Source organism: Chelmon rostratus, chromosome 3, assembly GCF_017976325.1.
Source record: "Chelmon rostratus isolate fCheRos1 chromosome 3, fCheRos1.pri, whole genome shotgun sequence".
Classification (NCBI taxonomy): domain Eukaryota; kingdom Metazoa; phylum Chordata; class Actinopteri; order Chaetodontiformes; family Chaetodontidae; genus Chelmon; species Chelmon rostratus.
The window spans coordinates 20,582,488-20,610,317 of NC_055660.1; the positions used below are offsets into that span (position 1 = coordinate 20,582,488).

Genomic DNA, 27,830 nt, shown 5'->3' on the forward strand with positions numbered 1-27,830 from the left:
CACCCAGAGGTGACTTTTTTACGGGGAAAAGGGCTTATTTTGTTCAGTCAGAAAGGTTTTTAAATAGAACGCAATCAGGGCTAGCCAGATCAAATCCAGCCACTGAAAAGGTTTTATCATCGTAGGTTTATCAACCATGTCACTCTTTACACCTGTGGAGGAAATGAGTTTGTTTCGCTGGCCAGATTCAGCCTCTCCTGCAGAGGCGCTGGTGGGGAAGACTTGCAGCATGCCACTAAGCTAAACCCCCCAGGCATTAGTTCAGGGAGCTTAACACAAAAGTCTTCAGACTCAGACGTTAATTCCAAACCTTCTTGATTACATACCCTTGTCAGTCAGTCGTGCACACAAGTGAGCCTATAATCTTATCAGTTGATGAGTGTCTTTCACAGCCCTTCACACTCTGCACCGAACGTTTTCCGTGCGGGGAACAGAAATTTGAAGTTTGTAAAAACGGAGGCGCCGAGAAGCGTCTTTTCGTCGGCCCTCGCATGTTAACGACTAACCCGTTGTAACCGTGCAGGGCCGCCACGCCGCTGCACGACAAACTACCCCGGCACTCCTATTTTTGACTCCTCGGCGCATGCTAAAAATGTGTGAGAGTTTGATGCCTGTAGCAGCCACAGGAGACAGTAGCACATGAGGACAAATCAAGGCTCGCACCCGCTGCTGACATTTCAGCGTTCGGCTCAGCTGACTGGCTGTCACACACAGACTGCATGAGGGTTCACATGGACGACATGCCAGTAGGGAAATAGGGGATTGATGCATCTAATGAAAACAAGCGTACAGATAGACCCCCATGTATATATGTGAAAGCACACACGCTGCAGCTAGGTTCACTGGGTCCATGTGCCAGTGGGGAAATAAGGGATTGATTGATTTTATGGGTAACTATTTTTAGTCAGAATGATGGATGTTTATGTCTTTTATTGATCAAGTTGAGGTGTGGGTCTGAAGAATTCTTGGACGTCAGGGCATGCTGATTAATCAGGTAGCAAAGGTGTTGGAATAAAACGTCCTGAATTACATTTTTGGCACATTAGCATTATTGCTAAGTATTATAAATTAGAAAATCAACACTGCATTGCAAATTCAGCAATATGTATTAGCATCTGTTCGCAAATGTGCTTATGATAAATTGCACTCTTATTATTTACTGTTGCGTGATTTCTTACTACTGCGTAAGCAAATCTCTTATTTATTAGCACAGAATGTAATCATAATCTATAAGAATTTTCACACTGACAGTGTGTAAACTTGTTGATTGGGCAAAGCCATTTCTGTGGTTTTGTGTGTATTTGAGTATGCATGTGTGTGTGTGTGTGTATGTGTGCTTCTAAGCAACAAAATGACTATTGTGAGCACAGCTCCAGGTGCCTAGCAACCGAATCGCTCTGTTTCCTTGGCAACAGTTGCCTTGCACTCACTGTGTGGGTGATTGGCAGCCTTGACAACGGAGACGGAGTGACACTTGACCTCGCGTGCTGAATGGGAGAGGAGAAAGAAGGAGCGAGAAACAGAGGAGAGGGGGAGGGAGTGGGAGGGGGCGTGCAGAGACAGATGAGAGACTAAGTGATAATCATTCTCCATTGTAATCATCCTCCAGCATGTTTCATAAGGCGTCGGCAATGCCTCTCCAGCTGGGGTCCATCATCAAACACAATACACAGTGCAGCGCGCGCATGCACGGACACACTCTTCCTGGGTGGAGAGCCCAGGCAGACACTCCACATCTCATCTATTATCACTCAGCCCTGCCTGGTGCACAGCCTTGCAACACTGCGTCTTCTTTCATTTGTGATCTGCTACATCCTGTGCTCTGTGGGGATGAATGGATCCTGGACTCTTAAAAATGTGTCGCGGTCAGAGATGCTGCAGGAGAGTAGATCAGAAGCTTTTACTCTGCGTCGACATTTCACTTTGAAACTGCCCGAGTCTTTCACACCTATGAATTTAAGTGCTGTAATTATTATTAAAATGTGTTTCTGGTGGTTCTCCATCCAGTCACTAGCTGAGGGTGTCCCATTGTTTTCTTTCAATCAAAAGCTGGTTTTCAGAGCTGAATATACCTGTGTATAATGATGAATAAAAACTGGGAGAGTGGAACAGTACAAACGCACATTTGGAAGTTGAGTCTGTTCTTTCACCTCATTTAACTTTTACTATTAGATCTACATTATACTCGATAAGCATAGCATAGCAAAAGCATAGCAATTTAGGATTATGCCAGTACTAGCACCTGTGACAGCATTTGTAGATATGTTTTTTTAAACCATTTTCTTCATTAAATCTAATTTTCTTTGACAATCTAAATCCCATCTGTAATTCTGAGGTTGTCCCTCCATTTGTCACCAGCGGGTGGTGCTCAGTGCTGTGCAGGATGTTTATCATGTCAGATCTAATCACTGCCTTTGGTTTCTTTTTCTCCTCGAAGATCAAAAAATATAAGACTATTACACCAAACTAAACCAAATCAAGGCCTAACAACCACATGATCATGAAAAAAGTTTAAATCTTTTGTTCACTGCTTACTGGCTCAACAGGAATTCTTTACGCTACAAATTAGACATCAGCTTCATCACCCTATTAATTAAATTAATTAAACGATAAGATGAAAAACAAGCAACACTTACAGGTATCAAGTCTTATTACTCCTTTATTTCCAAGATCATGGCTACCAAATTCACGCTGTTAAAAAAAACAGATTGCTGTCATGCTATTTAACACTGATGGCTCTGGCATAGGAAAATAACTCTCAATATCATTGCTTGACTTCAGGATTTTATACCATTCTGTACATAAGCACTTAATAGCAAACACTTGTCATCCTTGAAAACATTTAAGCTAAAAACATACAATCACCTGAAAAAACTGAATGATTTAAGAACAATTGTAGCAGCTACGATTAAACCTTTAACATCATAATTCCTCCCTCCAGTGGAATGACCCAATGTTGTGACACGACTGTCTTTATGAGGGCGAGGAGAGCTGTGGGTAATCAGTACTGTGGGCACAAGCCGTAACATCGTACTTGAACTCTGCAGCCTACCTGGAAATTTAGGCCCTGCTGCTAGTGTCAAAGTTTATTATAGAGAATGAATGTGTGGAAAAGTCACTGTATTCTTTTTATCAAACGTTTCTGTCAAGATCCACATATTCACACGGCTCGTTCTCATCACGCTATCCAAAAAGATTTTATTTTCTATCGTTTTCATGTAAGAAGTGCCAAGACGGGAGTCCATTCTCTTGCGCTACAGGCCTCTTATCTAAAACTGTATTTGTGCAGCTAAGGATAGTCAAAAACAAAATACAAAGCAGGACACTTTTTTTCAGAATCTTCAACATCTACTATTTGACGGCTGCATCTTGAGGATCTTTGGGAGTCATCCAAAACAAGTAATGAAAACAGAAAGGGTACGGTGACTAAAACACATGATGAAATAAATCTCAGCAGTCAGAATGAGAGTTGTGGCTGACAGAAAGTGGAGCAGTCAGAAGGTTTGTGCTGAAGACCTCATACATGAAACTCCTGTTCACACAGCTGTAAAGCTCAAGTGACCATGTGGAAACCTGCGAATAACAAAAGTTTCATCAATGTCTTCTGAGCAGCTTGACTGGAATCGGCCCAGGACCACCGGCCACATCCTCATCCCGTTCCTGAAAGACATCCAGCTCCAAGAGGGCTACTGATTGGCTGCTTCACAGGCATCTATCCAATCACTGTACACATCAACTGGCTCTGACAGATCTGAAGCGCAGGGGATTAAGGACAAAAGGGCTTTTGTTTCATGAGATTTTATACATTAGGGCGGGATGATATGAACTATGGAAATCAAGACAGAAGGTAAAAGAAAATGTGCAGGAGAAGTATCTGTTAATTATGCTGAGGGTGAGCAGTAATCCTCTAGTATTAATCACATTCTGAATCTACCTTTACGTCATTTATCACAAAATTACTGTTATTTCCAGACAGTCATGCTCCCTTTCCAAGCTACCTTCCTTCCCACTATCCTGAATAAAACAATGCATTCTTCCATTCAGTAAAATGATTGAAATCATCAATCAATCAATCAAGTAATCTTAACTCAAGGTTCACTTCCAGCCGTCCTCAGCAGAAGGGAGCTGTCATGGAGTTGAATGAGTCATTGTAAATTGACCGAAGTGTAGAACTGCAATAATACAATAACAGGTGGTTGGAAACCATCACCTTCAGTTTCTCAAAGTGAGGCGCGTGGGCCAAAGGCAGCCCTGAGACTGCGACATGAAATGCATGCATTATATTTTAATCATCCGCAGTCCACTTCAATAGTCCACATTTAATACAGCACCGTGTCAGATACGCCTCCCTAACAAGAGTTTGTCAGGTTATTGATGGTAATTTGCAGAAATCTGCTGGTTGCATGGCAACTAGGAGCACCTCCTGAATGTCAGGGGAATGATGTTCTGTCATGAATGCTGGACCTTAGGGCTGGGCAATATGGCAAAAAAAAAAAAAAAAAAATGCTCACGATCATTTTTTTTCAATAATGCTACATAATTTTATAATGCTGGCCTGATAAGGAGAAATTAGAGGGTTCATCAAAATTTAGAAGATAGTTTATGAACAAAGAATAAATAATTTAGCTGTGCAAACTTGGCTGGGTTTAGAATATACTTTGTAATAAAAGAATACATTCAATAACATCTAAATGTCACCATTAAACTTTGCAGACATGCTCCATTTGCCTTAACAGAACAATGCAAGTGAGCTTGCCTTGCTGTGATGGTGACTTTTCAGGAGGTATACATATATATTTTACAGAAATGCGCATAATGGTCACTTTTGAGATATCTCAACCACTTCCAAACATCTGTTCCCTGTTTTTGTCAACAATTCCCACAGCTTTGGAGGATAATGCGAGTTCACTTTTAGCACTTCAGGGTGAAGTATGGCTGTGTAAAACAAACTAGGTGTGTTTCGAAGTGCTTCCAAAGGCAACTGGGTGTGGATTAAGAGGGCAAAACAAGTTACTGCAGGAAGAGTCACTGAGGACGTCACCTTTCTGCAGGTTTGTGTTCTGCTCGTTCAACAGGTGTTGGATAAATTGATCATTATGTCTTCTGTTTGTTGCGCTTACAGATAATGAGCATTGTAGTCACTGACTCCAGTTAAGTACATCCTGAAGTCTGCTTCATTCCGTCCGCTGTGGCTCTGCTGAGGTTACGCTGCTGTGAGCTCAGCCTCGCCTCATGAAAACAGGCACCAGCACAGACAGCAGAGAGGCAGCAGACTGACTGGCTGGCTGTTGTCCTGTTTATTTCTGCCGTGTGATGCTGTTAGATCTTTCCATATCGAGTTAAAAATGTCTACAGTTTATCATCGTTATTGACATAAATTTTAATCTCAACCCCCCAGTGGAGATCATTTTATCATCCAGCCCCACTAGTGCTTTTGGCTAAAGTTAGCCATTTCAGTGGACAGCTCAGCAGTTTAACGTGGAAGTGAGACGGAAAAAACACAAAAACACTGTATGGCTGAGGAGAAAAGGAGGCTTCAGGAAAATTGGATCGATTCTTACTTCGCTGAACCTCAGGGGACAGATAAAAGTGATCTACTTTATCTGCAAAGACGTGAATTCAGTGCTCCAGGAATTTAATGTTAAACGCCATTATGAGACCGATCGCAAATCCTACGACACGTTCACGAGTTTTCCTGTGCGGCCCTCTATCATTTGCTGGCTCCTTAAATTGGCACTCAGTCATCAAAACTTGGAGAAGCCTTGCCATAGCCTCTGTCTCTGTTTAAAGATGGTCTTTGAAGTGAGGAGTAAAAGGCCTCCTTCATCTTTCTTCAGCCGCTGTGCAGTGGGGTTCCCCACAGCTGAACACTGCATCAGTGAAACACCTTGGCAAAAGACTAAATGAACTCCAGAAACAGACATCATCAATTGTCTGTGAAAACCAGTCACAGCATCGACCAGCAGTCTGTGGATGACTGGAGGAAGATCAAGAAGGCCATTTTCATCCCTCGCCAAAGACTATTTATGACCCCATATTAACTGATAGTGTTTCCACATTAAGCCAGTAACATCTGAATATGCATATTTTTCTCTTTTTCAACCAAAAAAAAAAAAAGCTTTCAGTTTCCGGAGTACCATATTAGAAACACAGACTCTGTGTGTCGGTATGTACAGGGAAAACCTTTGCAAAATGCTGACCTGAGAGGGTCGGGGGCCGCACGGCTGTAAAGTTAAGAGCTTGTCGCCTCTTACCTTCTGAGATCTCTCATTCTAAATGCAAACATAGCCAAACACACCCCTCCCTCGCTGCTGTGAATAACCTGTACTTAAGGTGACTGCTAGACGACTTCGTGACCATAAAATAATTATCCCGTCACCACCGTAGTGCAGCAGCTTGTGAATCACTGCTGGTTGACAGGCAGCATTTATGAGCTGCGACTGAATCACTATTTTATACTTGTTTAGGTGTCAGACAAGAGAAACAGAAAAATATGTAAATGAGAACAACTCAATGGTGAATTTGCCTGTATTGAAACACAGTACAGGTGGTCACAGACAGCAGGAGGACACCGAATGGAGGTGTAACGGGCTGACTGGACATTTTAGTAGCCTTGCAATAAGGTTAACAGCATTTTATAAATTAGCCAGCTTAGTGTAGTGTAGTCCGAGCTACCTCCATGACAACTAATACAGTCAGCATAGTCAGACCCTGCCCCCCTTCCCCGAATCTGACATCAGAAAGCTGTGGCGATTCTTCAGATATTCACCCATCTGACATATGATTCTGATCAAGTATATTGGCCCCTCATGAGATCCAGGTGAAAGCACCTGAAAGATCTCAGAAGTGGGTGTTATAGATTTATTTTTTCAACTACTATAAGACCCAGAAAAAAAAACGTTCATGCCGAAAAATACTAAAATTAATCATTTAAATCTTTGTACTGTTGTTATTTGTTAAAACGGTAAGGTGTTCGCAGCGTTGCACGGTTCAATCTCTGCCTTATTTGGTTTGTGCATGAGAAAGAGGTGATCTTAAATTCATGAATGAATAAGGATACAGGTAATGGGCGTCTGGAACTCCTCCAAGCAGACTGTGCATGATATAATCCCAGTATTTCTGCTCCGCTCCCTGTTGACAGAAAAAGCAAATGTCAGCAACAATCACCTCAAATATCAACGAATCAAACTTGAAGTTGTAAAGGGATAAGTATTTGGTGAAATTATACATACATTTTGACATCACATGACTTCTCGTGGTTGCAGAAGGGACAGGTGAACTGAGAGTCCAGATCTCCCGTCATCTTCTTCTTAGGAGGGGGCTTTCTCTTGGACTTGCGGCGACCCATTGCACACAAACTGAACCAAGTCTGTGCGTAAAACAAAAACATGGCAGCTTCAACAAGGAGAACAACTTGAACGGTGAATTCCACCACAGAGACAATATGTGAGAACACTAGACTAGAACATGACTCCATTCAGAAGCTGCTGTACAACACTATTGGCTACCAAAGTTAGCAGGCTAACGTTAGCATGTTTGTTGTTGATCTCCAGTACAACATAGATCGCCTCGCGATAAAAAAAAGGGAGTAAAATGGTCTCTGGTAAGAAAATACTTTTTGATGGTGCCGCAGCTGTTAATCGTGTCGTGACTGTTTCATGTTTTCTATTAAAAGTTTAATCTTGTTTACCTTTGGGTGTAGAAAGTACACGTTGCGACTGCTAAGGAAAAGGCTTTCAGAAGACCCGGCACGTGCATCTGTTCGAGTTAAATGATTGGAGGAGAGAGTGTGCGCTTCACGGACAGTCATTGGCTCACTAACTTGTCAGTTAAGTTGATTGGCGGTGACGAAACAGCGTCTGAACAGCCAATTCCCGCGTGGTGGCGCGACGGAAGCTGGCACAGGTGTGTTTGCTCAAAGTACTGCCCTTGTTATGAGTTCACATGTCCGCCAGTATTCTTTAATGTTAACTCTTTATCTGTCGTCGACAGTTAGCTTGGTTTAAATGGCTTTTGTCGTTTTATTTACTCAGCGTTTGGTATGATGACGTTGCAAATCTACATTTTGTAATCCATGTCCTTGTAGATGGACAAAACACTGTCAGCTTCACGAGTTTATGTCATGCTTCGTTAGCATTTTAAGTAAGGTAATGATGCTCTGCTCGGCGCTTGTTAAACCAATACATTGAATTCCACTGCAGAAAGTGAATCAGAATTAGGTCTTTACATATAGGCAAGTTGCCCTCATATATTGGTGCATAAAAATAAACATAGCTAGACAAAAGGGAAAAAACAAGGGCTGCAAACGTCCTGCAATCAGGATCTTAAGAAGTATTAGCATCAAAATAAACATAGTACCATGAGTAAAAAGTACTCGTAATGCAGAATGGCTCAACTCAGAATAATATGCATGACATTAATGTTTAAACATCATTCATGTTGCAGCTGGTAAAGGTGGAGCTAATTTTAACTGTTTTATATACTGGTGGCTGGCTGAATCCATAAAAATACATCAAAATTACTTAGTTCATTATATTTTGTGTTCTGCAAAGTAGCTGGTAGCTGAGGCTGTCAAACTAAAGGTAGTGAGAAGCACAATATTTGCCTCCAAAATATAGAACATACAATGAAAATACTCATATAAAGCACGTAAGTACCTCAAAGTTATACTTAAGCACAGTTGCTAAGTAGATGGATTTAGTTACATTCCACCACTGGAAAAGAAAATGGATCATATATCGCTAAGTGGGTAAATACTCAATTTCTAAACTTCATGCTTGCAAACAATGTGTAATGTTTCGCATGATTAAAACACATGACATTCATAGAGGTTTCATGCAGAGTTATAAATGTTCTGTATTTGATATACATGACATTAGAGCTCCAAATAAAGATTATCTTCATCATCAACTGATCTGGTAATTATATTTTCAATTTGAGTTTTTGTTTTCTGCTTATTAAATGTCAGAAAATGGTAACAAATATCCATTAATGCTTTCCCAAAGTGACGACTTCAACCAGACCACAACTGTTAAGTTTATATCGAAAAATGCACAACATATGCAAAACAGATCGTATAATCATTTACTGTTCATGAGACCTGTATGAAAATGTTTATAATAATTTAAGACAAAACTCACAAAAGTTTATGCTGCTTTTTTTATGCAGTAAATGTCAATAATGTGGACAGTGAAGGTGCTCGGCCTGGGTGTGGTGGCCCTCTCTCTCAGTCTGGAGCTGATTGGCCGCCTCCTCCGTCGCCTCAGGCCTGAAAGAACCCTCAATGAGGTCCTCTTCTTTCCCTCAGAGATAGCCTGCGTGGAGCACATCTTCACTCCCTCTTCACCTCAGTAAGTCAAAGATAATCACTGTTGAGTAAAAGGAAGTTTCATATGATTTTCTGTGTGGTGATTTTCTGTTGTTATAAACGCCTCTGATGCAAATATTCACAGCCTCTAGGTGCTTTCAGTAAGTGGATTTAGTCCGTGCAATTACCATTCCTCATCTCAATCGGTTTTTACTTAACGGCCATTACTTTATCTGCTGAATATGTTTTCCAAATAAAATTACACCCTTGAAAACCAAATTTAAACGTAAGCATGAACATGTCCACGTTGGTTATTTGCATTTTGCCATCTTGGAAGACCAGCTGATGATGCTACAAGTGGACATTTTCTCTTGTCCTTCTTCTCTTCAAGTTCCTGTTTCTGCTTGTTGCCTCATGATGTGGAGACCTCTTTCTCCCGTCTTCTCCGACGAATCCTGTCTGCTTCCTCCTCTCTGGACTTGTGTGTCTTTGCCTTTTCCAACATGGACATGAGCAGGGCCATAGTAGCACTGCATAGCAGGGGCGTCACCATCCGAGTCATCTCTGACAAGGACTACGCAGCCATCACAGGCTCCCAGATTGGGGTCCTCCGCAAGGCCGGTAAGGGAAACAGATCTGTTTATTTTTTAAATCACTTTCAAATCATTATGCCTAAAGAAAAATCACAAATACAGGCCCATGGTGGCATGTTCAGCACTTACAGAGGTATTATTTGTCAAACAAAGTCACACCAACTTCTGTAGTGGTATTATTACTGACAAATTTCTCTTGAAATACTGGAAAGATGACTCTGCAGCACTAAGAGTGCTCACTCTGTTCTCGGACTATCGGTGTCATTGTCATTAAGTCTCACAGGGTCCCTTAGTGGTGAATAGAGAGGTGATGGGAATTGTCTGGGTGAATGGAGGTTGCCACTACAAGCCCTCCTATGAGTCACAGTAATCATGCTCTCACAGCTCGGAGAGATTTTGTGTCACGTGTCAGACTCACGGTCTCACTTTTCTCTCTCAGCCCTCCGCATTCAATAAATTACTGCCGCTGCATATGGTTAAGTCAGAATTACGTAAGAAGTTGGCAACAAGACAGCAAATTTCATTAAGCAAAGTGTTTCTAAGTGTGTGTGTGCGTGTGTGTGTGTGTGTGTGTGTGTGTGCGTGTATGTTGACTGCAAACCTCATGAGAACGACTTTGGCGCAGGAGACTATCAGCTCCTCTTTTCATACCGTATCTGTTACATTTTGTCATCGTCTGCAGAAACCTTTTATCCCCGAAGAGCTGGATGTGACTGGCACCGGAGCACAGTGCTCTGGCTTTGTTTGCTCTCATTGGTTGGGGGAGTTACATTCAAAAGCATTTCCCTCATGAGGGAAATATTCACTGATGTGCACAGGCTCTGAAATGGCAGGGAAAATGATCTTAAAGGCACATCCTCTGGACTGTCTGTGTCGTGGGGTCCAAAATTGAAAAGACGTTGACCTTTAATTGCCAGTTGCATGTCGTCTTTCCTCTTGCTTCTGGCCCCTTCACGTCGGGCTGAGAATATTTTAATGAAATTTTTTAAAAAATGCATTTGCACACAGCGATGGGAGGTCAAAGGGACATGTTCCTTGGATGAGAAGTGAAAATTGGCTCAGATTTCTGGTAATTGTTTTCCACTTGTTTTTAAAGAGAAATGCACTTAACCTTTCAAGAGAGAACTTGCATATCAGCATCTAATCTCTCTCTGAGTTTGGGCTGCAGTCCAATCTAAAAATTTGCAGCCCACATACCAAATCTCCTACCAAACTAAGGACTGTCTACGATGCTTAGATAACTTATGCACTTGGTTAATGTAAAATAGCTGCTACAATTATTTAATAAACTAATTTAATTGTTTAAGTTGCAGCATTCAACCATAAGACTAAATGCACATCTTTTTGGGCTTCAGAAGCTCATAGTTTCTGTATAAAATTACATCATTTATGGGCTGGCATGTTATTTTGCTGCACAGAAAAAAGTGATCATAATAAACATACATATGTGGAAAATCAGACAAGTAAAGCAAATACATTTTAAAACTGTTTGTCAGGTTTGATAGCTCCCTCTCAGGTTTTGTGTTTCACAGCCTTGGCAGTTTTTCAATCCAAAGCGTTCCTTGTGCTCACACTGGATAAAAGAAAAAAAAGAAGTGTCTCATGATTTTATGGAGATGATGAAAACATTCATGTGACCTTCAGTGATAAGTGCTGAGTGTTGTAAGCTTATAATGAAATTGTGTTGCAGCGGGGTTGAGTAGCCTTATTATAGTGAAAGTGCAGAAGTTAAAACGCATTTAGATTTGTTTTTCCCTCTGTAATACAGCTCCTCAGGTCAGGTCAGCACTGTCCATTAAGAAACTCTTACACTGGTGCTCCAGTCTCAGAGGAGCTCCAGGTGCAGGAACGTTCATTCATGATCTTGACATTATTTCAACAGCAACGTTCACACAAAGCGCCATATGTTGTGTTTACTCCACATTCTCATTGATATTATTTGTGCACAACCCAGAATTTAATACTGGAGAAAAGCAACACATCTCTAAGGCACTGCAGAATTATCCTCCACCCTCCTCCCTGTCCTCCCCTCTGCTCCGCAGGTATCTGTGTGCGGTGCAACGTGGCCTCCGTGTACATGCATCACAAGTTTGCAGTGGTGGACGGCCGGCTGCTCATCACCGGCTCCCTCAACTGGACGCTGACAGCAGTGCAGAGCAACATGGAGAACGTCCTCGTCACCGAGGAGCCAGACCTGGTGCGACCCTTCATCAAGGAGTTCCACAGGATATGGGAGCACAATGATCCGACTCAGCACCGCCGCTCAAGTGACCAAAGACCTGCTCGTGGTACCACCAGACTTGAGACAGATTAGCTATGATGAATATGGAGTCAGAGCTCTTGAAACTTTGAGCTAGAAGTTATGCATGCAAAATGTGTTCAGTCAGCTTGGCCACAAAAATGTCTACTGAATTTTATCTTTTTCTTGTTTTGTTAGTGTTTTGACTTTGGAAGACTTTTTTCCAACCAAGTGACAATGTTACAGTTCAAGGTGATGCCACTTTATTTTAAATATGTATCAGAAAAAGTGTGAAGCTGTGAAAGATGCTGTGTTACGTGATTTACGAGGCTCAGCCTGAAGCTGAGAGTACTTCTTTGATTCATTGTTGTCTTATATTTTGCAAAAGCAATGGCCTGTGGCAGTGCTGCATGGCACAGGCCCAAGCTGAGGATGATATCCACAACATACTGTAGATTTGTTCTGAAGTCAATTTCTGTTTGTGTTCGGTGAGAATTTTCTTCATGTTTTTAATTCAAGTTCACAGTTTCTTATATTGTGTCACAGGTTGACATTATGTAACATTAATTTGCTGTATTAAAGGATCTCCACTAAGGTGATCATGGTCATTATTTTAGCAGTAATCTTATTACATGGTATATTTTCCCTGTCAGAAGTAAAGGAATTATTGAGGCTAGTTAGTAGTTTTATTTAAAAGTTAATACCACTGTTCATATCGTGTATTACACTCTCAGTAAAAGCCCAGTGTGTTGCTTTGGGTGTGCTACTGCAGTATCAGAGACTCTTGTGCCAGCCGCTAATAAAAGCCCTCTTTCACACTGCAGTTTTGGCAGGTCTGTTGCATCATTGCCCCACAGCTGTAGTTTTTCCTCTTGCTCCAACATGATTTACTCTGTCTCCAATTCACAGAGAGGCCTTACAGCGCCAGTATTCTCAAAGCTTGACAATACATTCTTTTAGGTTTGCTAACACACACTTGATCTGGTCTGGACATGATGAATTGTGCCTGCATGTGTGATTCTTCTGTGTTGCTCATCAGTCAGGCCGATGCGTGCTGATCAAGGCCAGAACTGGTTTGACCGACTTAAGTTCAGCGTACTAAATGGGAATGTTAGACTTTACGAATCAGCTGCTGTGTTTCATCCACGGTGTATAGATGACCAGTTTATCTGAGAGGTCATGTGTTTGGATGTGCGTAACGCCTGCGCCATTCAACTCTCACTACAGCCGGACCGCCTCAAGTTTACTACTGAGTGCGTCAAGTCGCCAGTGAGCGGCGAAATGTAGCCGGAAATGAGCTGTTAAACCTTCAAATTAAAAGTTCGGCAGGACAAAGGCCCATGCAACGTATGTTTGAGTGGTACCAAATTGGTTTTGCTGAAATAATTAGTCATTTAATCATTGGTGTATTAACAGTTTTATAATAGTTGATGAATTAGTCAGGTAATTAATGAAGCAAAAATGGTCAACATTGGCTGTTTCCAGCAACTTAAATGTAAAGCGTTGCTGCCTGTCTTTGTTTTATCTCACTCTATTTTGAACCTCTCTAGTTTTTTGGACAGACATTTAGATCAAGCAATTCAAAGATGTTACCTTGGACTCTAAGAACATGTAATGGGTATTTTTCACTATTTCCCATCAACTGCCTAAAATAACGAAAGATGAATGAGTATTGGAAAAAAAAAACTTCATTAGTTCCACCTCCACATATTAACATGAATAAGTGTAGATACTATAGTACAGGCCTACAATAGCATGGTGCTTGTATGAACACAGTATCACAGAGGAGAATGAAAAACAGCCACTGTAGCTCTGAACAGTAATCATGCACAATGCAAATCAGAACAATGACAACTTAACTTTGCGCAAGCAAATTCTCCAAATGTCAAATATCTACATTTAGATACGTGTTAAATGTCTTTTTTTCCTCACACGTTTGAGAGAAACCTAGTGGTTTTATTTTGAAAGTCTTCACAGGAAGTTCCGGGCACATATTCTGGATAGCTTGACGGTAGTTGCACGGTGGGTGTCCCGGTGACAGGCACATGCACAGTCTGGAGATCCGGGAGCGGAGCGGCTGAGGAGGAGCGGCCGACAGCAGCGCACACCCATCGGCTTTCAAGCAGAGGTGGAGGTGCGCGGGGAGGCCGGAGGAGACGGACTCATAAACAACACCCACGGTAGGTGACATCCACAGTGTTTCCAGCCACGGCGGAGGGTTTGCTTTAATGTCACCAGGTTGTGGTGGAGCTACCGTATGGAAGGGCAGTGTAGGCTAATGAGGCTGTGTACAGTATGGGCCTCTCAGAATACGAACTTTTATATTTGTAGTATATCAGGCTGGTTTGTGTCAAATACTTTGATAAATTCTAAGTGTCAACAAGTGTCATGATCTCGTGCGTCCTCATGCAAACTGTGTTCACCTCATATCCACGAACCATTTCCCTCGACTTCAGCTACTGTGCAGCAGATGTCAACATCTGCTGTTAACTCATATCAGGTGTTGTGACGCTGTTGCTTTCAAGCGAGGTCACCCGTTTTCTCCTGCGAAAATAAACGCATCCAGCCCTCAAAAACAGTTCGCACGTATTACCACACTGATGCGTAGGCGCATGCGTGGATGGTGGTGTTTTTTTGCTGTGCAGCAGCACGCCGGCCAGTTCCTCTTTATGGTCTTGGAAGCGGTTATGCTGAGTTGGTCTCCTGAGAGATTCTCAGCAATCAGGGAGGAGTATAGGACTCTTTGACAGAGGAGGGTGGAGGCCGTGGGTGGAGGGTGTGTGTGTGTGGATGAATGGCTTGTCCAGCCTCCTTATGGTGCAGAGAGATGGAGGGAGGAGAGGGTGAGATATGGATGGATGATGACAGGAGAGATGCATAGATGGATGAATATGAGAGAGAGTAAAGGAAGATAAATGTGTGTGTGTGTGTGTGTGTGTGTGTGTTTAAATGGGTGTGTCAGCGGGTCGATGAATGGTCAGATGGGTGATGGATGAAACATACAGGGAGGGGTGGAGAATCTATTGCCCCTCGCCCACCGCTCAGCATCCTCTGATCCCATAAGTTTTGTAATGTGAGTCCATGTGACAAATGGCCAAAGAGAGCAGTAGGTGACTGATATGCTGAGGTGGGGGTGGGGGTGGGGGCAGTGGGAGGAGCACGCCCTGGCCTTGAGTCATAGCACGGCAAGGAGAGCTGAGAGGAATGAGGGCGGAAGACCATTTTTAAAACAACACCTCCATTTACCAACATCAACATCTGCTCAGCTCTTAGCGTGGACGGATTGCAGGCATGTGAGTGCTAACCTGAATCCTCAAATATCTGAGATTCCTCACTCTGACATTCAAACACACAAGCACTGCCTCACCCACATCGCATCCGACCCCACAATCTTTCAGTATCAGCCAGGGAGGCTGCTGATGGAGCCGCATCATGCTCATGAATTACATCAAATGCTAACTCCAAGATTTTTTCTGCTATCACTTCTTTAGCTGCATGTTCTCACCAGCAGGCGCTTCATCAGCTGAGCAGATACCTGACATACTTGTTGCATGTTGCAAATAGTTCAATTCAGTTCGACTTTATTGCCATTATACTAATGCTCAGGTATAGAATACAATGAGACGCTTATACTCTGGTCTCTCAGTCACGGTAGGACATACAATACACACGATAGTGCAACATATCAGTGCGGGGCAACAATAAACAATTGTAGAATTGTATTGTATAATGAGGTAGTATGTATGATGCAGCTTTCAGTACTAAATACCAGATGGGAGCCAGTCAGTTGCAGTAAACCCGAGGTGACAGAGTGCAGTGCAGCAGAAGTCGGTGTATCAGTCTGTGTCAGTGGAGTTGCAGTGGATAAAGAAATAATGTAATCTAGCATAGTGCAGTCCAATGATATTATCATGTAATTATATATAACATAATAACAACAATAATAGTAAAATATGTACAGTACAATATGTAACATGCATTTAACATGCAATTGCAATGGATAATAAGTAATGTAATATAGTTGTACAATGTAATACAGCAATGCAATACAATATAATAATAGTACTGCTACTACTAATAGAAAAAATATATGTAATAAAGTAATTTAATAAATAACAATAACAATGGTGGAATTAGTTGTCATCACTTACATAATTCAAATGAAGTAAAAATCTTGACATTTTCTAATTGTTCGACATGGAAGCCTATTGGTAGTCAATTTCAGTGCATTTAATTGTTATAATAATCACTTAATTTTAGCAAACAGGACTCATTGCATTCACTTTCCCTTGACAATGACCTCTGGTGCATCAAAACACTGCTTTCATGAATTACATTTAGTGGAAACGTCATTCCAGCGTGCAGATCTTATGTCTGAGTTCCCCCAACAGAATCAGATCTTGTCCTCTTTGCCTTGAAATGTGAGTGTACAGTATAGTAAGATAAGATACTCAGTTAATAAGCAAATAAGACGAAGGAAAAGCATTTTTGCTTGAAAAATGACTGAAAAACAGTATTATAATGCACACAAAAAAAGATTATCTGGAGGAACGATTATCAAAACAATTTTTCTGTTCTCAACCAATCAGCTAATTTTTCCACTTCATGGTTTTTGTTGGCATACAGTGTGCCGCGTACAATTTAGAATATAGCAAAATAGAAAGAAGCAGACACAATAGTCATGAATCCTGAATGAATACTTGTCCAGTGGCTCAATTAGTTTGTACTCTTACTGGGCGTCACACGTCTATGGTCTGCTGCTGTCATGAGTAAAGCCTGTATGTTTTCTGGTGTTTTGCTGTTTGTCGGGCTGTAACTGATCATTGTAACTGACCATTATTTTTTTTTAAATTCTCTCCGCACTAGTTGATTGCATTGTCCTTTAATGGTCACAGGAAATGTTTCTTTCTAACTTGCTTATGAATGAGGTTCACTGTGTGCTCATGAAGCTGGGAGTGTGCGAGACCGTCTTCCTCCTCTTGTCCTACTTCATTTGACAGATGGCACTAGCCAGGGATTCAGGGGCTGGCCAGGAGCAGAGAGATGCGGCCGACCAAAACTTTGACTACATGTTCAAGCTGCTGATCATCGGCAACAGCAGCGTGGGAAAGACCTCCTTCTTGTTCCGCTACGCGGACGACTCCTTCACTTCAGCCTTCGTCAGCACGGTGGGCATCGACTTCAAAGTCAAGACCATCTACAGGAGCGACAAGAGGGTCAAACTTCAGATCTGGGTGAGATGGAGGGGTGCATTGAAACACTGGGTGTAAAGCTCCTCAGGTGCATCAGATATTTTTCTTTCCATGCACCAACTAAGAGAGAAAAATACCTAGAAAGAAGAGTAGTTTGTAACTCGCTCCCACGAGCCAAAAGTTAGAATAGCCTGAGATGTAACGGTTGTGAAGAAGGTATTATAACAGCAACCCCCCAAAACTTTGCATGTTCATCAAAATATCAACAGCGATACTTTACAGACAAAGATATGTGGTTCTTTTAATTTACTGTAGCTTAAAGCAGCATTTTAAAAGCCGTTTGATGGAGGTTTTTGCTTTCTTTTTGTCATTTTACCTGGCTGCAGGTATATGGCCCAATAGAACAGGTCACATGTCTTTGTACTGTGTAGCTTGGCAAATTGTTCTGGCATGAGAAAGAACCTCAGAGCAAAGCTAATAAAAAAATCCTTCACCTTCCTGCTCTCAGACTGTTTACATGCACGTAGTCCGGTTTGTCCTCTGCAGCAGGAGGAAAGAGTGGAAGTGCAGCAGATAAGACCAGTACAAACCGTTCCAGTTTGACCAGGTTTAACTCTGATTAATCTGGAGTATAAAAGCCTAATTTCTGTCATTTTGGTTTACCACCACTGAGATATTTTTTATAGAAAGCAACCAGTAGCGGTTGCTTTGACTTTTAACTGACCTCACAAATGGCAGACAGCCTGGAAAAATTAGAGTTAGCCACCTTGTTTAGCCCTCAGTTTGTATACTGTGCAGACTAATTTATCTCTCTGCACCTTCAGCAGTTAGCCCGGGGCGAGTTCTATTGAAACAAGGCCATATATCTGCACGCAGAAACTTGAAGGAGTGATAGGGGGGTCACTGAAAGTGGATTGCAACATTAATATTTTTGCCTGAGGGAGGTGTTAGCATTTGCACATCTTAACTGCATATTTGATTGTATTCGTGCCCCTGAAAAGTGGACCAAACCCTCCATTTAAACCCAGCGTCATCATTACAAGGGATTTGTTGTGATGTGTAATGGCCTACAACCAAATCTTATTTATATAAATTTATTATATATAATACATATAATATAGTAAATATACAATATATATATACAATGTAATGAAAATGTGCAAATGAATTAATTTCACTGCAGATTTCACAAACTTTTTTATTCATCAAGTAGCCAAAATTGTCCCACAAGAGACAATTGGGTATCAAACCTCCGAAAAACCCAACTCACAGAGGTTTATATTAACATTCAGTTCAATCAGGATAAACAAAAGAACCGCAAATCTTTGTGTTGGCCACCCCTTGAGAAAAACAAGGCTGAGAGGAACAAAAGTTTGCCTAGTTGAGTTTGTTTTATAGGATTAAGAGTGTAGTTGGCCTACAGCAGAGGCGTCAGCTTGGATAGAGCTGTGACACTTACATCACTGAGGTCTAAAGAGCCTCCTCATCACTTCCAGTAGAAAGCTCAGGAAGCTTTTTCATCACTCCCCACGCCAGATAAAAAAATATACTGTGCAGAACAAACAGGTTTGACAGACAGTATATCAGCAAAACTGTGCTTGAAACGCTGCAGCGTAATTTACTGCAGAAAATTAACAGCGTTTGCCTCTGAAACACGGCTTCAGCCAAAAGGCAGAGGGAACAGTGCTTCTGAAGGCGTTGTTGCACAACACAGACTGTTTATCCTCACTACATTCCCTCGTTTGCCCTCTCACACGCTGCTGCCTGTCACGGATGTGGCGTAAACTAATTTCTCACACTGCGGAGTTAATGACAGTTGATGTTTAACATCGTCCCCAGACGGCGGGGTTCATGAAAGATGCATGGCTGTGAGCTGCCGGAGCCGAATGTGCTTACTGCGCAGACTGACACGCAGGACAGATCTGTTACTGAATGTTAGTGGAAGGCGAGGACTCACCCGCAGCACGGCTGTTAGATGAAAGCAATGCATCTTTCTTTTCTTTTTTCTTTCTTTTTAGCTTAATATATATTTAGCATAGCACGCCTTCTCTGCTCTGCTTAACAATGATACAGCTGCTTACTTTTACGCCAGGAAGGGAAAATGGCTTCTGAGCAACTTGAATGGGTTTCATGGGGCCATTAAAACATGCTCAACTCGTTTTGTGAAACCCTGCACCAAAGTTTGAGAGGGTGGTAACATCTCATGCTGTGACTCGCACAGCACGACCCCTTTGACATGTACTGCAGGTCACTAAATCTCCACCTTCAGAGTGCATGGTGTTAATATTGCACCTGACAGCTGCCGGCCTTTCGTTTCATCAGGGGAGACCTATCAGATGAATCAATTAAAGTCTTCTTTCTTGATGCAGTTTGAATGTGTCCACATCGGACGGGTCTTTAAATGCTTGTACAATTTTCCCACGATCAGACAAGGAAAATAAAATCTTCCAAACTTCCCGAACTCTTTTCATCCCTTAAGGTGTAGCCACAAAGCAGAGAGCACATCCTGGTGTATTTACAGGGTGTGCCAGCAATCAACACATGACGAGAGGGATTAACTTCTGCTGCGAGAGTTAATGATTCACGGTTTCCTCTCAGGACAGCCAGGTTAACCGTTTGTTTTCTTCTGTCATCTCATCACCCAGCCTTCAATAACAGCCCCCGTTGTAACTGTGATCATGCTGTTTCCATGAGGTTGAGATTTGGTCTTAAAATCCCCCCAAAAATCCCAGAGTTTGTCAGGTGTGTCGTGTCTTCACAGGACACAGCAGGGCAGGAGCGCTACCGGACCATCACCACAGCTTACTACAGAGGAGCCATGGGATTCCTGCTGATGTACGACATCACAAGCCAGGAGTCGTTCTGCGCCGTGCAGGACTGGTGGGTAGACCTCCAGGTGCAATGTCATGCATGTTTGTTGCTGTCTATGACCTGGACACACCCTGCTATCTATGCAATATACAGCAAAGAAAAACTGAAAATAAGCATCGCCGCGGTAAAAAGTGGCTCAAATAATGGCACATACTCTCTGACAGTGTAAAAATATTTAAAGTAGTTAAAGCATGAAGAGCTGTGCATGAAATACCTTCAAAATATCTGCATGTAAACGCAGAATCTGTAGTTGGAGACTAGATTTTGGTGTTGGAAGCATTCTGGATCCACAGCCCAAAGAGTATTGATCCAAATCACGTCTGAGCAGGCTTTTCGTTCCATACAGTTGGAGTGGAGAGCAATTCAGAGCTTTTCAGCTATTGTTGAATGACCCTTTTTCTTTTTAAACGTGTTGTGTTTTTTATTTATCTGCATTTATTGACAAATAGACAATCTCTTGAAACAGATTGTGCACGTATTTGTTTCTAGAGATTAGCTGAAATGTTGCTAATTGGACCATAAGCAATGACTGCAGCACGAAAGACGTACAAAGAGGTCTTTACCCGGATATCTGTTATCTGTTGTCTGATGCATTAACATGTAATACACATTTTAATGTCACCGCTGCACGAGGAGGCGTTAATCTTAACTACTTCTTACACTCTGGGGTAGTTTAACCCTTAACGATGTACACTTGTCAGTTGATCATATGTGTTGTACAAACAAATATAATCTGCAAAGTGATTTATCTTTCAGGTTATTGTGGTGGAGTAAAAAGTACAGTACAGTAAAATGTTTTGTTGGTGTTTCCCAGGGCGACCCAGATCAAGACGTACTCATGGGGCAACGCTCAAGTAGCGCTGGTCGGCAATAAGCTGGACTTGGAAGAAGACAGGCAGGTCCCCACTGAAGACGCCCAGAGACTGGCTACAGAGCTTGGTCAGTGCACACACACACACACACACACACACACACATACACACACACACACACACACACACACACACACACACAGTCAGACATACACAAACAAACCTTCATCACAAGCTCAGCAAGGACACGCAAACCAAGCGTCACTTAATCACTAATCACTTATAACTCGTCTTTGTGTCTCTGCCCTCTCCAGGCTTCCAGTTCTTCGAGGCCAGTGCCAAAGACAACATCAACGTGAAGCAGGTTTTTGACAAGCTGGTGGACTCCATCTGCGAAAAGATGAACGAGAGCCCCAACGGAGACGCCAGTCCGTCAGCCAATAACCAGGGAGCCGACCTGAAGGAGACGCCCCGCAGCAGCCAGGGTGGCTGCGCCTGCTGATGGCTCGCAGTGGAAATCATAGTCACACACACAGATTAACTGATCTATCATTGTGAATGTACTTTACTTTATGTCACTATCATGGACGCTTGGCTCCTTTCTTCTAGCCGTTTGATCTTTTCCCAACTTGGTGGCGACTCTTCATCATAATTTGAATGTGACTGTTACACCGAGATGCCAAAGAGCTGCGCTGAGCAGCTGTGCCTTCCTGCTTTATTCCTTCTTGTCTGGTGGCTGAACAGAACCTGTAGCAGTTGAATGAAAGGCAATGAACTGAATCAGCATGGCACGGGGATCTCTGTGATTTACTTGAGTCGTGCTACCCCCTAGTGGGCGTTGCATGGAAATGCATCACTGTGACTCGTTGCCGCACACTGTGAATCCTGTGAACTTGTTCCATGTGACCCTGCTGAGGGAGAAGTGCTAACAGCACAGTGCAAAGTCAAACATAGCTGAGGTCAAACACATCTGAAAGGTGCCGCATCATCCCAGGCTTCTGTGCGTAGTCCAGACTTGTTATTACTGTTTGGGGGGAATATTCTCATTTGCTTTTAATTTATTTTTTTCTTTTTTTTTCTTTTTGTACTTTTAATGGTTAATGCTGGTTCAGTATTTCCTTTTCCAGGTTTGTTGTGTCCCTCTAAAAGTTGAGATTAAAACATGTGGATCAATACATAATGTCTGTTGGTTTTCATTTGTTCAAATTATTTTTCTATATGAAGCAGCTCTTCTAAATAATAAGGAAGTGGCACTAGTAATTAGTCACTGCATCTTATCCCCAAAGTGTTTTTCTATTCATTAAAATAATGAAACATTAACGTTTATGATTATTCCCAGCATTCAGTTATTTTGTTCCTTGAACCTGCCCCTCTTTTTGAAATGGTTTTATACTTTGAACTTTGCTTTAACTGTAAAAAAAATCATTAGTGAACATTGATAACAGTTGTGACAATGACTTGTTTAAGTTCCTCATCATAAAGTGTCTGTTCTATATTTAGAAGGACTTTGGACACCAGGAAATATTCCTCACCCAAAGCACAAAGTCAGTGACGCGCAGGCCATGAACTCCCCTTTTCCCCTATCTGTGTGTGTTTGTGTGTGTGTGTGTGTGTGTGTGTGTGTGGCTGCGTGGGTGGGTGTGTGAAACCTGTGAGAAGATAAAGGGGCATGTGAAAGCCCCATGAGCAGACACTCCTGATTGATCAGACCTCAGCGGACAGACAGACTTCACTGCGATACAGGTAGGAGCTTCATGCTTTTTCCTACTTTTAATCAGCTATATGACAACAGCTAAAAACCTTTTAACGAGCACCTAAAAACACATTACAGCGAATCAGCATATGACATGATCTGGGACATTTTTGCCAATGACGCACAGTTTGAATTTGATGATTGATTCATATTTTCCTCATAATCAGAGTTTTACTATCCAAAGCCAGGTAGTTCCTTACTTTGCTCAGTACTGTCTGAGTAGCTGTCAGATTTAAATGGGTTAAGTTGTAATAATAAGACATTATAACTACGATTAGACTAAATATGCCAAATATCATCCAACTCAGTCCTCCTTAACAGTTCATGTAAAAAAAGAAATAACATAGACTGTACCCAGCAGAGCAAACGACCCCCTTTAGCGGTTCAGTTTCTAGTAGCAGAGCTGATGTGGGAACCTTAAACTGTTTTTCTCTGAGTCCCATAAAAACTGCTACTGTATTGTCCCATTTTGCTGGCTTCCATTACACATATTCCAATAAACAGCACGTATTGTGCTGGCGTCGTGGAAACATTTTATTGCCTCTTGAAAACAAGGTAACCAAACCAGGTTGCTTACTGACTGTTCCAGTTATAGCTGCAATAAGGAAGAAAAACAAAGGATCATTAATTATAAAAGTGAGCTCGTGAGTCTGACACGGACAACAGAGGGAAACAACCTTGGGGACAAGGTGTGGGTTTTATGGTTCTTCTGGGATACTTGCAGCATGGCTGCCAGTAAGCTTGTGAGATACCTCAGCTTTACGACGAATCATGAACTGATAATTCGACATCTGATTACCGGCAGCCAGATTATGATAGCATGTGCACGGCAATAAAACTGATTTGGTTTATTCACATGACACCTTTGAAACCTATATTTGAACCCTTTCAACGTGAACAAAAGTCTCTGCTCTCTCTGAGTGGCACATTGCTATCAAACTGCTAATACAGTTTTACAATGTGTGCTGGAGGAAGTGTGTTAAGAGGAAACCTGAAAACGTGTCAAGTGACTAAAATGTGTGCTTGATAACGTGAAGGCAGGCAAAATAAAAAAATAAAAAATAAAGTGTGGAACACCTCCTCACGCATCAACCGAAACCATGAGTTACATCAGCATGAAAACCTTTTTATTTATTCAGAGGAGATTAAGACCCCTTCCCTCCCTGCCAGTTACTCTGGTTAATGTATAACCAAAGCAAATTTGACCCGTGCTGCTTCCTGCTTGTGTTGTAAACCATCCCTATAGCATTGATTTTCCTATGAGGGCTAAAATGCAAAGTTGTCCATTTATTCAAAATCTCCTAAGCAACAAATAAGATTAAACTGTTCATCCTGTCATTTGGTGAGCAGCTGAACTAACACACTTTTCTGTTCTTTTTTTTAACAGTGTGGGGAAAAAAATCTGCCAAGATGTGTTGCTCCAGCTTTCTCAAAATGATGATGTTTGTCTTCAACGGCGCCATTTTTGTACGTTGGAATAAAGAAAACAGCTAATTTTTCTATTTCTGCTGTCCAGCTCTATTTCGTGTTGGCCTGGTCCCACGAGGAAACAGACTGGGCAGCACTCATTATAGGCAATAATGTGTCAGTGAGTGCAAGTTATTCCCTTTGATTTACAGGTGAAAGTACTGTGGAGCCTACTTCCTGTATTCAGCGACAGCTCAAAGGAATAATTTTGGAAATATAGGAATAATATGGCCAGGAGAGGGTTAGCTTAGCTTAGCATAAAGACTGGAAACAGGGGGAAAGAGCTGGCCTGTCCCAGGGAGACAAAATCCAGGCCGACACCTAACCCACCGCAAAACCACAACCTGTTGTTTCTCCACACAGTTTCTGTATGGATTTAACAAACAAGAAATTATGTATTGATTCGCGAACTTCAGAGGTGCTGATAGGATGGATTTTTCTACTGTTGAACTTAGCCAAGCCAGCTGTTTCACCCTGCTTCTATTCCTTATGCTAAGCTAAGCTAACCTGCAGTCAAGACTTGACAAGAAAGAAAATGAGCATATTTCTAAAAATGGTGAACTGTTCTTGTAAGAAAACAAAACCTATTCAAAGAAATAATCATCAGGCTGCTGTGAGTGACTTCTCATATCTATAGATCAAGCTCTCACCACAGAGGAAGTATGTTCGGGCAAATATTTCCGTCTTTTATGGTACAGTTCAGCCTGACAGCAATTTCTCTTTGCTACTGCTCGATTCTAAAAAAAAAGTAACTGCTTTCATCATGTCACCGGTCTGCAGTGTGTCTTGTCAGTAATTAACGATTGTTTCTTTAATGCCTTTAATGCAGTTGGCAGGTGCAGCCATCCTGGGCGTGGGAGTGTGGGTGAAGGTGGACAGTAGTTCTTTGCTGGATTTACTGGATCACGAAGGTGAGGATTCAGCCGGGGTGCTGCAGCTGGCCTACGTCTGCTACGTGCTCATCGCCGTGGGCGCCCTGCTGCTGATCGTTGGCTTCCTGGGCTGCTGCGGAGCCGTGAGGGAGAGCAAGTGTATGCTGCTGACGGTGAGCCACGTTTGATAGGTGAACAACAGACCAGAGGATTTCAGTAAAGAAGGCACACCTTTGTGTCTACAGACTCCGATTATACTGATTACTGAAATGAAAATGGAAATAAATAATCAGATTTAGGACTGAATTAAAGTCTTGTGGTAGTATGGGGTCTGCGCAAAGCAACATTAACCTCCGTCTTTTGAATTAGAATGATTTTTAAATTCTAATCGGAGAGAAACAAAGAGAGAGAAACAAATTGCCCATTTAACATTTTTTGGATGTGAAATTTGAATTCTGGTGGCAGTAAACTGTTTTAGCATGCAGCTTTCAGATTTGACTCAACAAATGGCCTGTTTGTCTCTCTGCTGATTTCATGGACAGTGAGAATTTTACAGTGCCGTTCATCATTTTCTCCCCATTCAGTTCTTCAGTATCGTGCTGATTATCTTCCTCATCGAGGTTGCAGGAGCTGTGGTGCTCTTCGTCTTCAAAGATGTAGTAAGTGGCTCTCAACACCAAAACATAGTTGGAAGTGGTCAGATTGAGCAGCTTGAGAAAGCCTGCAGAACGCTGCTAAGTACAATGACTGTCAACTTGTCCTTCTCAGGCTGGTGAACTCCTTCGGGATGTGCAGGATGAAATTAGCCAAAAAATTAAAAATGAATATGGAAAGAGTGATGCTCTGACTTCTCTGTGGAACTCCACCATGGAGGAGGTATTGTATTTTTAACTTTTTTTTTTTAAGAACATATTTCAGTCCTGAAATAAACACGTGTCTCAGTCACAGGTAATCATTTGATCCTAACCTCAGCTGGCAGTCACAGTTATTTCATCTCTTGATTGGCATTCTCTTGTTTGCATTGTTAAATGAAAAACGTGACAACCCCATGCAAAATCTAACTCTCTTTTGTAAACATTTTCATAGTTGAGCAGTCCAGCCCTTCTGTCCGCACTTCAGCACCACAGCAGTGCCAATAAGAACTGTTTTAGTTAAGATTTGCGTTGTGGTTTGATTCTAGTTTCAGTGCTGCGGATTCAACAACTTCACAGATTTTGATGGCTCCAATTTTACCGTTGAAAACAATTATCCAAAACAATGTTGCAATTCAACCATCGCCGAGGATCAGTGCACTGAAGCCGCGGCACAGATGTCGGTACGTGATCCAGTTTCTTTTGGTTTAACTTCATGCATGTTAGCAACACAACCATTACCGGTGATGAAGCCGTTCCTTATCTTTGCCAAAACCGGTTGTTTCTCTTGCAGGCGGTTGGTGGATGCTTTGACAAGCTGCTGCAGCTGATCAAGGACAATGCTGTGATTATTGCAGCTGTGGCTGTGGGAGTCGCTGCTCTTGAGGTACAGAAAGCCGTGTCAAACAGCCCGGGGTCTTTACATGTTATCGGCCACCAGTCTAGAAGAGTGCTGCTTACTTTGCCCACATACAGTAGTTGCTTTTATAGAGCAACTTTGAGGGAAAAATCTCACAAATTCTCTTTTTTCTTTATCTCTAATATTGTCTTGATAAATCTGTCTTATAATACTAATAATATGCTACAATACTTGTCTGTAGAAATATATTAAAATAACAATGTATAAATGTCACTGGTAGTGATGACAGATTGACAGAGCTTTGTAGCAAGTTTCAGCTGATTGTTTAGCCGCCGCTGGTTCACTCACCACCCTCATAGCATTGTTTTTGGTCACAGCAGGCAGTTGTTCTTTAGTCAAAAAGCCCTAAAAACCCACGGTATACCACTTGCTCAGCACTAAACAGCAGACAGAATTTATCAGGTGGACACAAACAAGACTCCACATGAATGATAATGATGCTCCGTCACTGCTGGACGAGTGAATAAGCGGCTGTTTGCGACTTAAGATGTGACGTTTGTTTCCACGGCCCCCAAGCGGCCAAAAAAACTCAGTGTTTGCACGAGGTCATAAAATATGTGGTTTTGTTTTTGGAAAACAAATGAATTTCTTGGTTTAACAACAACTGTGAATGGCAAAATGTAAAATGTGACAAATTCAGATTTGGATTTTGAGTTTCATTGCCTGCTGAACCTATAATTTGTCGTGTTCCCACAACACACAGCAGAATTTAAGAAAGGATGGTCCAGTAGGCTTTTATCATCCCATGAAGCCTGAATTTGGGCAGTTACAATGTCTTATGTCCTCATAACTTCATTTCCACTGTGTTTAGATGATCTGCTGATGAACTGTTGTCTTTACAGATTGCTGCCATGGTGGTTTCGATGGTTCTCTACTGCCGGATTGGCAACAAGGCGTAACGTTTCCTGTTTGGGATGAAATAATGACATTGTAAATGGTGTAGAAATTGTACTCGAGTGCAGTTTTTGATGTATGGAGTTTCTGAGTGCTCTACATGCATTGTTGGCATGTAATCAAAGCTGGAGAGGAAGCCAAGAGAGCTGATGTGTTCTTAGCTTCACGACTGTGTCTGTACACATTTATACCATGATTTATTTATGTTTTAAGAAGGGCTGGTGACTCAGGTGACTTTGTATGTGCTGATACATATAGTGAGTGATGTGTAATGATGCA

General features: G+C 41.9%; 4 protein-coding genes across 4 annotated transcripts; 3 read left to right on the forward strand and 1 right to left on the reverse strand.

Annotated features, from left to right (window-relative positions):
- Positions 1-2,641: 2,641 nt before the first annotated feature.
- LOC121604299 (transcription elongation factor 1 homolog) lies at positions 2,642-7,751 on the reverse strand. Its single transcript, XM_041933777.1, has 4 exons — positions 7,691-7,751; positions 7,233-7,369; positions 7,061-7,131; positions 2,642-3,751 (listed from the first exon to the last, which is right to left on the reverse strand). Exons 2-4 carry the CDS (start codon positions 7,346-7,348, stop codon positions 3,687-3,689), a joined length of 252 nt encoding a protein of 83 aa, XP_041789711.1. The 5' UTR covers positions 7,349-7,369; positions 7,691-7,751; the 3' UTR covers positions 2,642-3,686.
- A 1,420-nt stretch (positions 7,752-9,171) lies between these two features.
- On the forward strand, positions 9,172-12,214 carry pld6 (phospholipase D family, member 6). The gene is made up of 3 exons (XM_041934154.1): positions 9,172-9,350; positions 9,699-9,928; positions 11,943-12,214. Exons 1-3 carry the CDS (start codon positions 9,172-9,174, stop codon positions 12,212-12,214), a joined length of 681 nt encoding a protein of 226 aa, XP_041790088.1.
- Positions 12,215-14,191: 1,977 nt separating this feature from the next.
- Positions 14,192-22,177, forward strand: rab3da (RAB3D, member RAS oncogene family, a). The gene is made up of 5 exons (XM_041966773.1): positions 14,192-14,319; positions 17,140-17,373; positions 20,093-20,211; positions 21,017-21,141; positions 21,329-22,177. The coding sequence occupies exons 2-5, from the start codon at positions 17,140-17,142 to the stop codon at positions 21,514-21,516; spliced, it is 666 nt and encodes a 221-aa protein (XP_041822707.1). The 5' UTR covers positions 14,192-14,319; the 3' UTR covers positions 21,517-22,177.
- A 558-nt stretch (positions 22,178-22,735) lies between these two features.
- LOC121604545 (tetraspanin-1-like) lies at positions 22,736-27,830 on the forward strand. The gene is made up of 8 exons (XM_041934095.1): positions 22,736-22,757; positions 24,155-24,234; positions 25,064-25,279; positions 25,691-25,765; positions 25,875-25,982; positions 26,287-26,421; positions 26,532-26,624; positions 27,500-27,830. Exons 2-8 carry the CDS (start codon positions 24,178-24,180, stop codon positions 27,554-27,556), a joined length of 741 nt encoding a protein of 246 aa, XP_041790029.1. The 5' UTR covers positions 22,736-22,757; positions 24,155-24,177; the 3' UTR covers positions 27,557-27,830.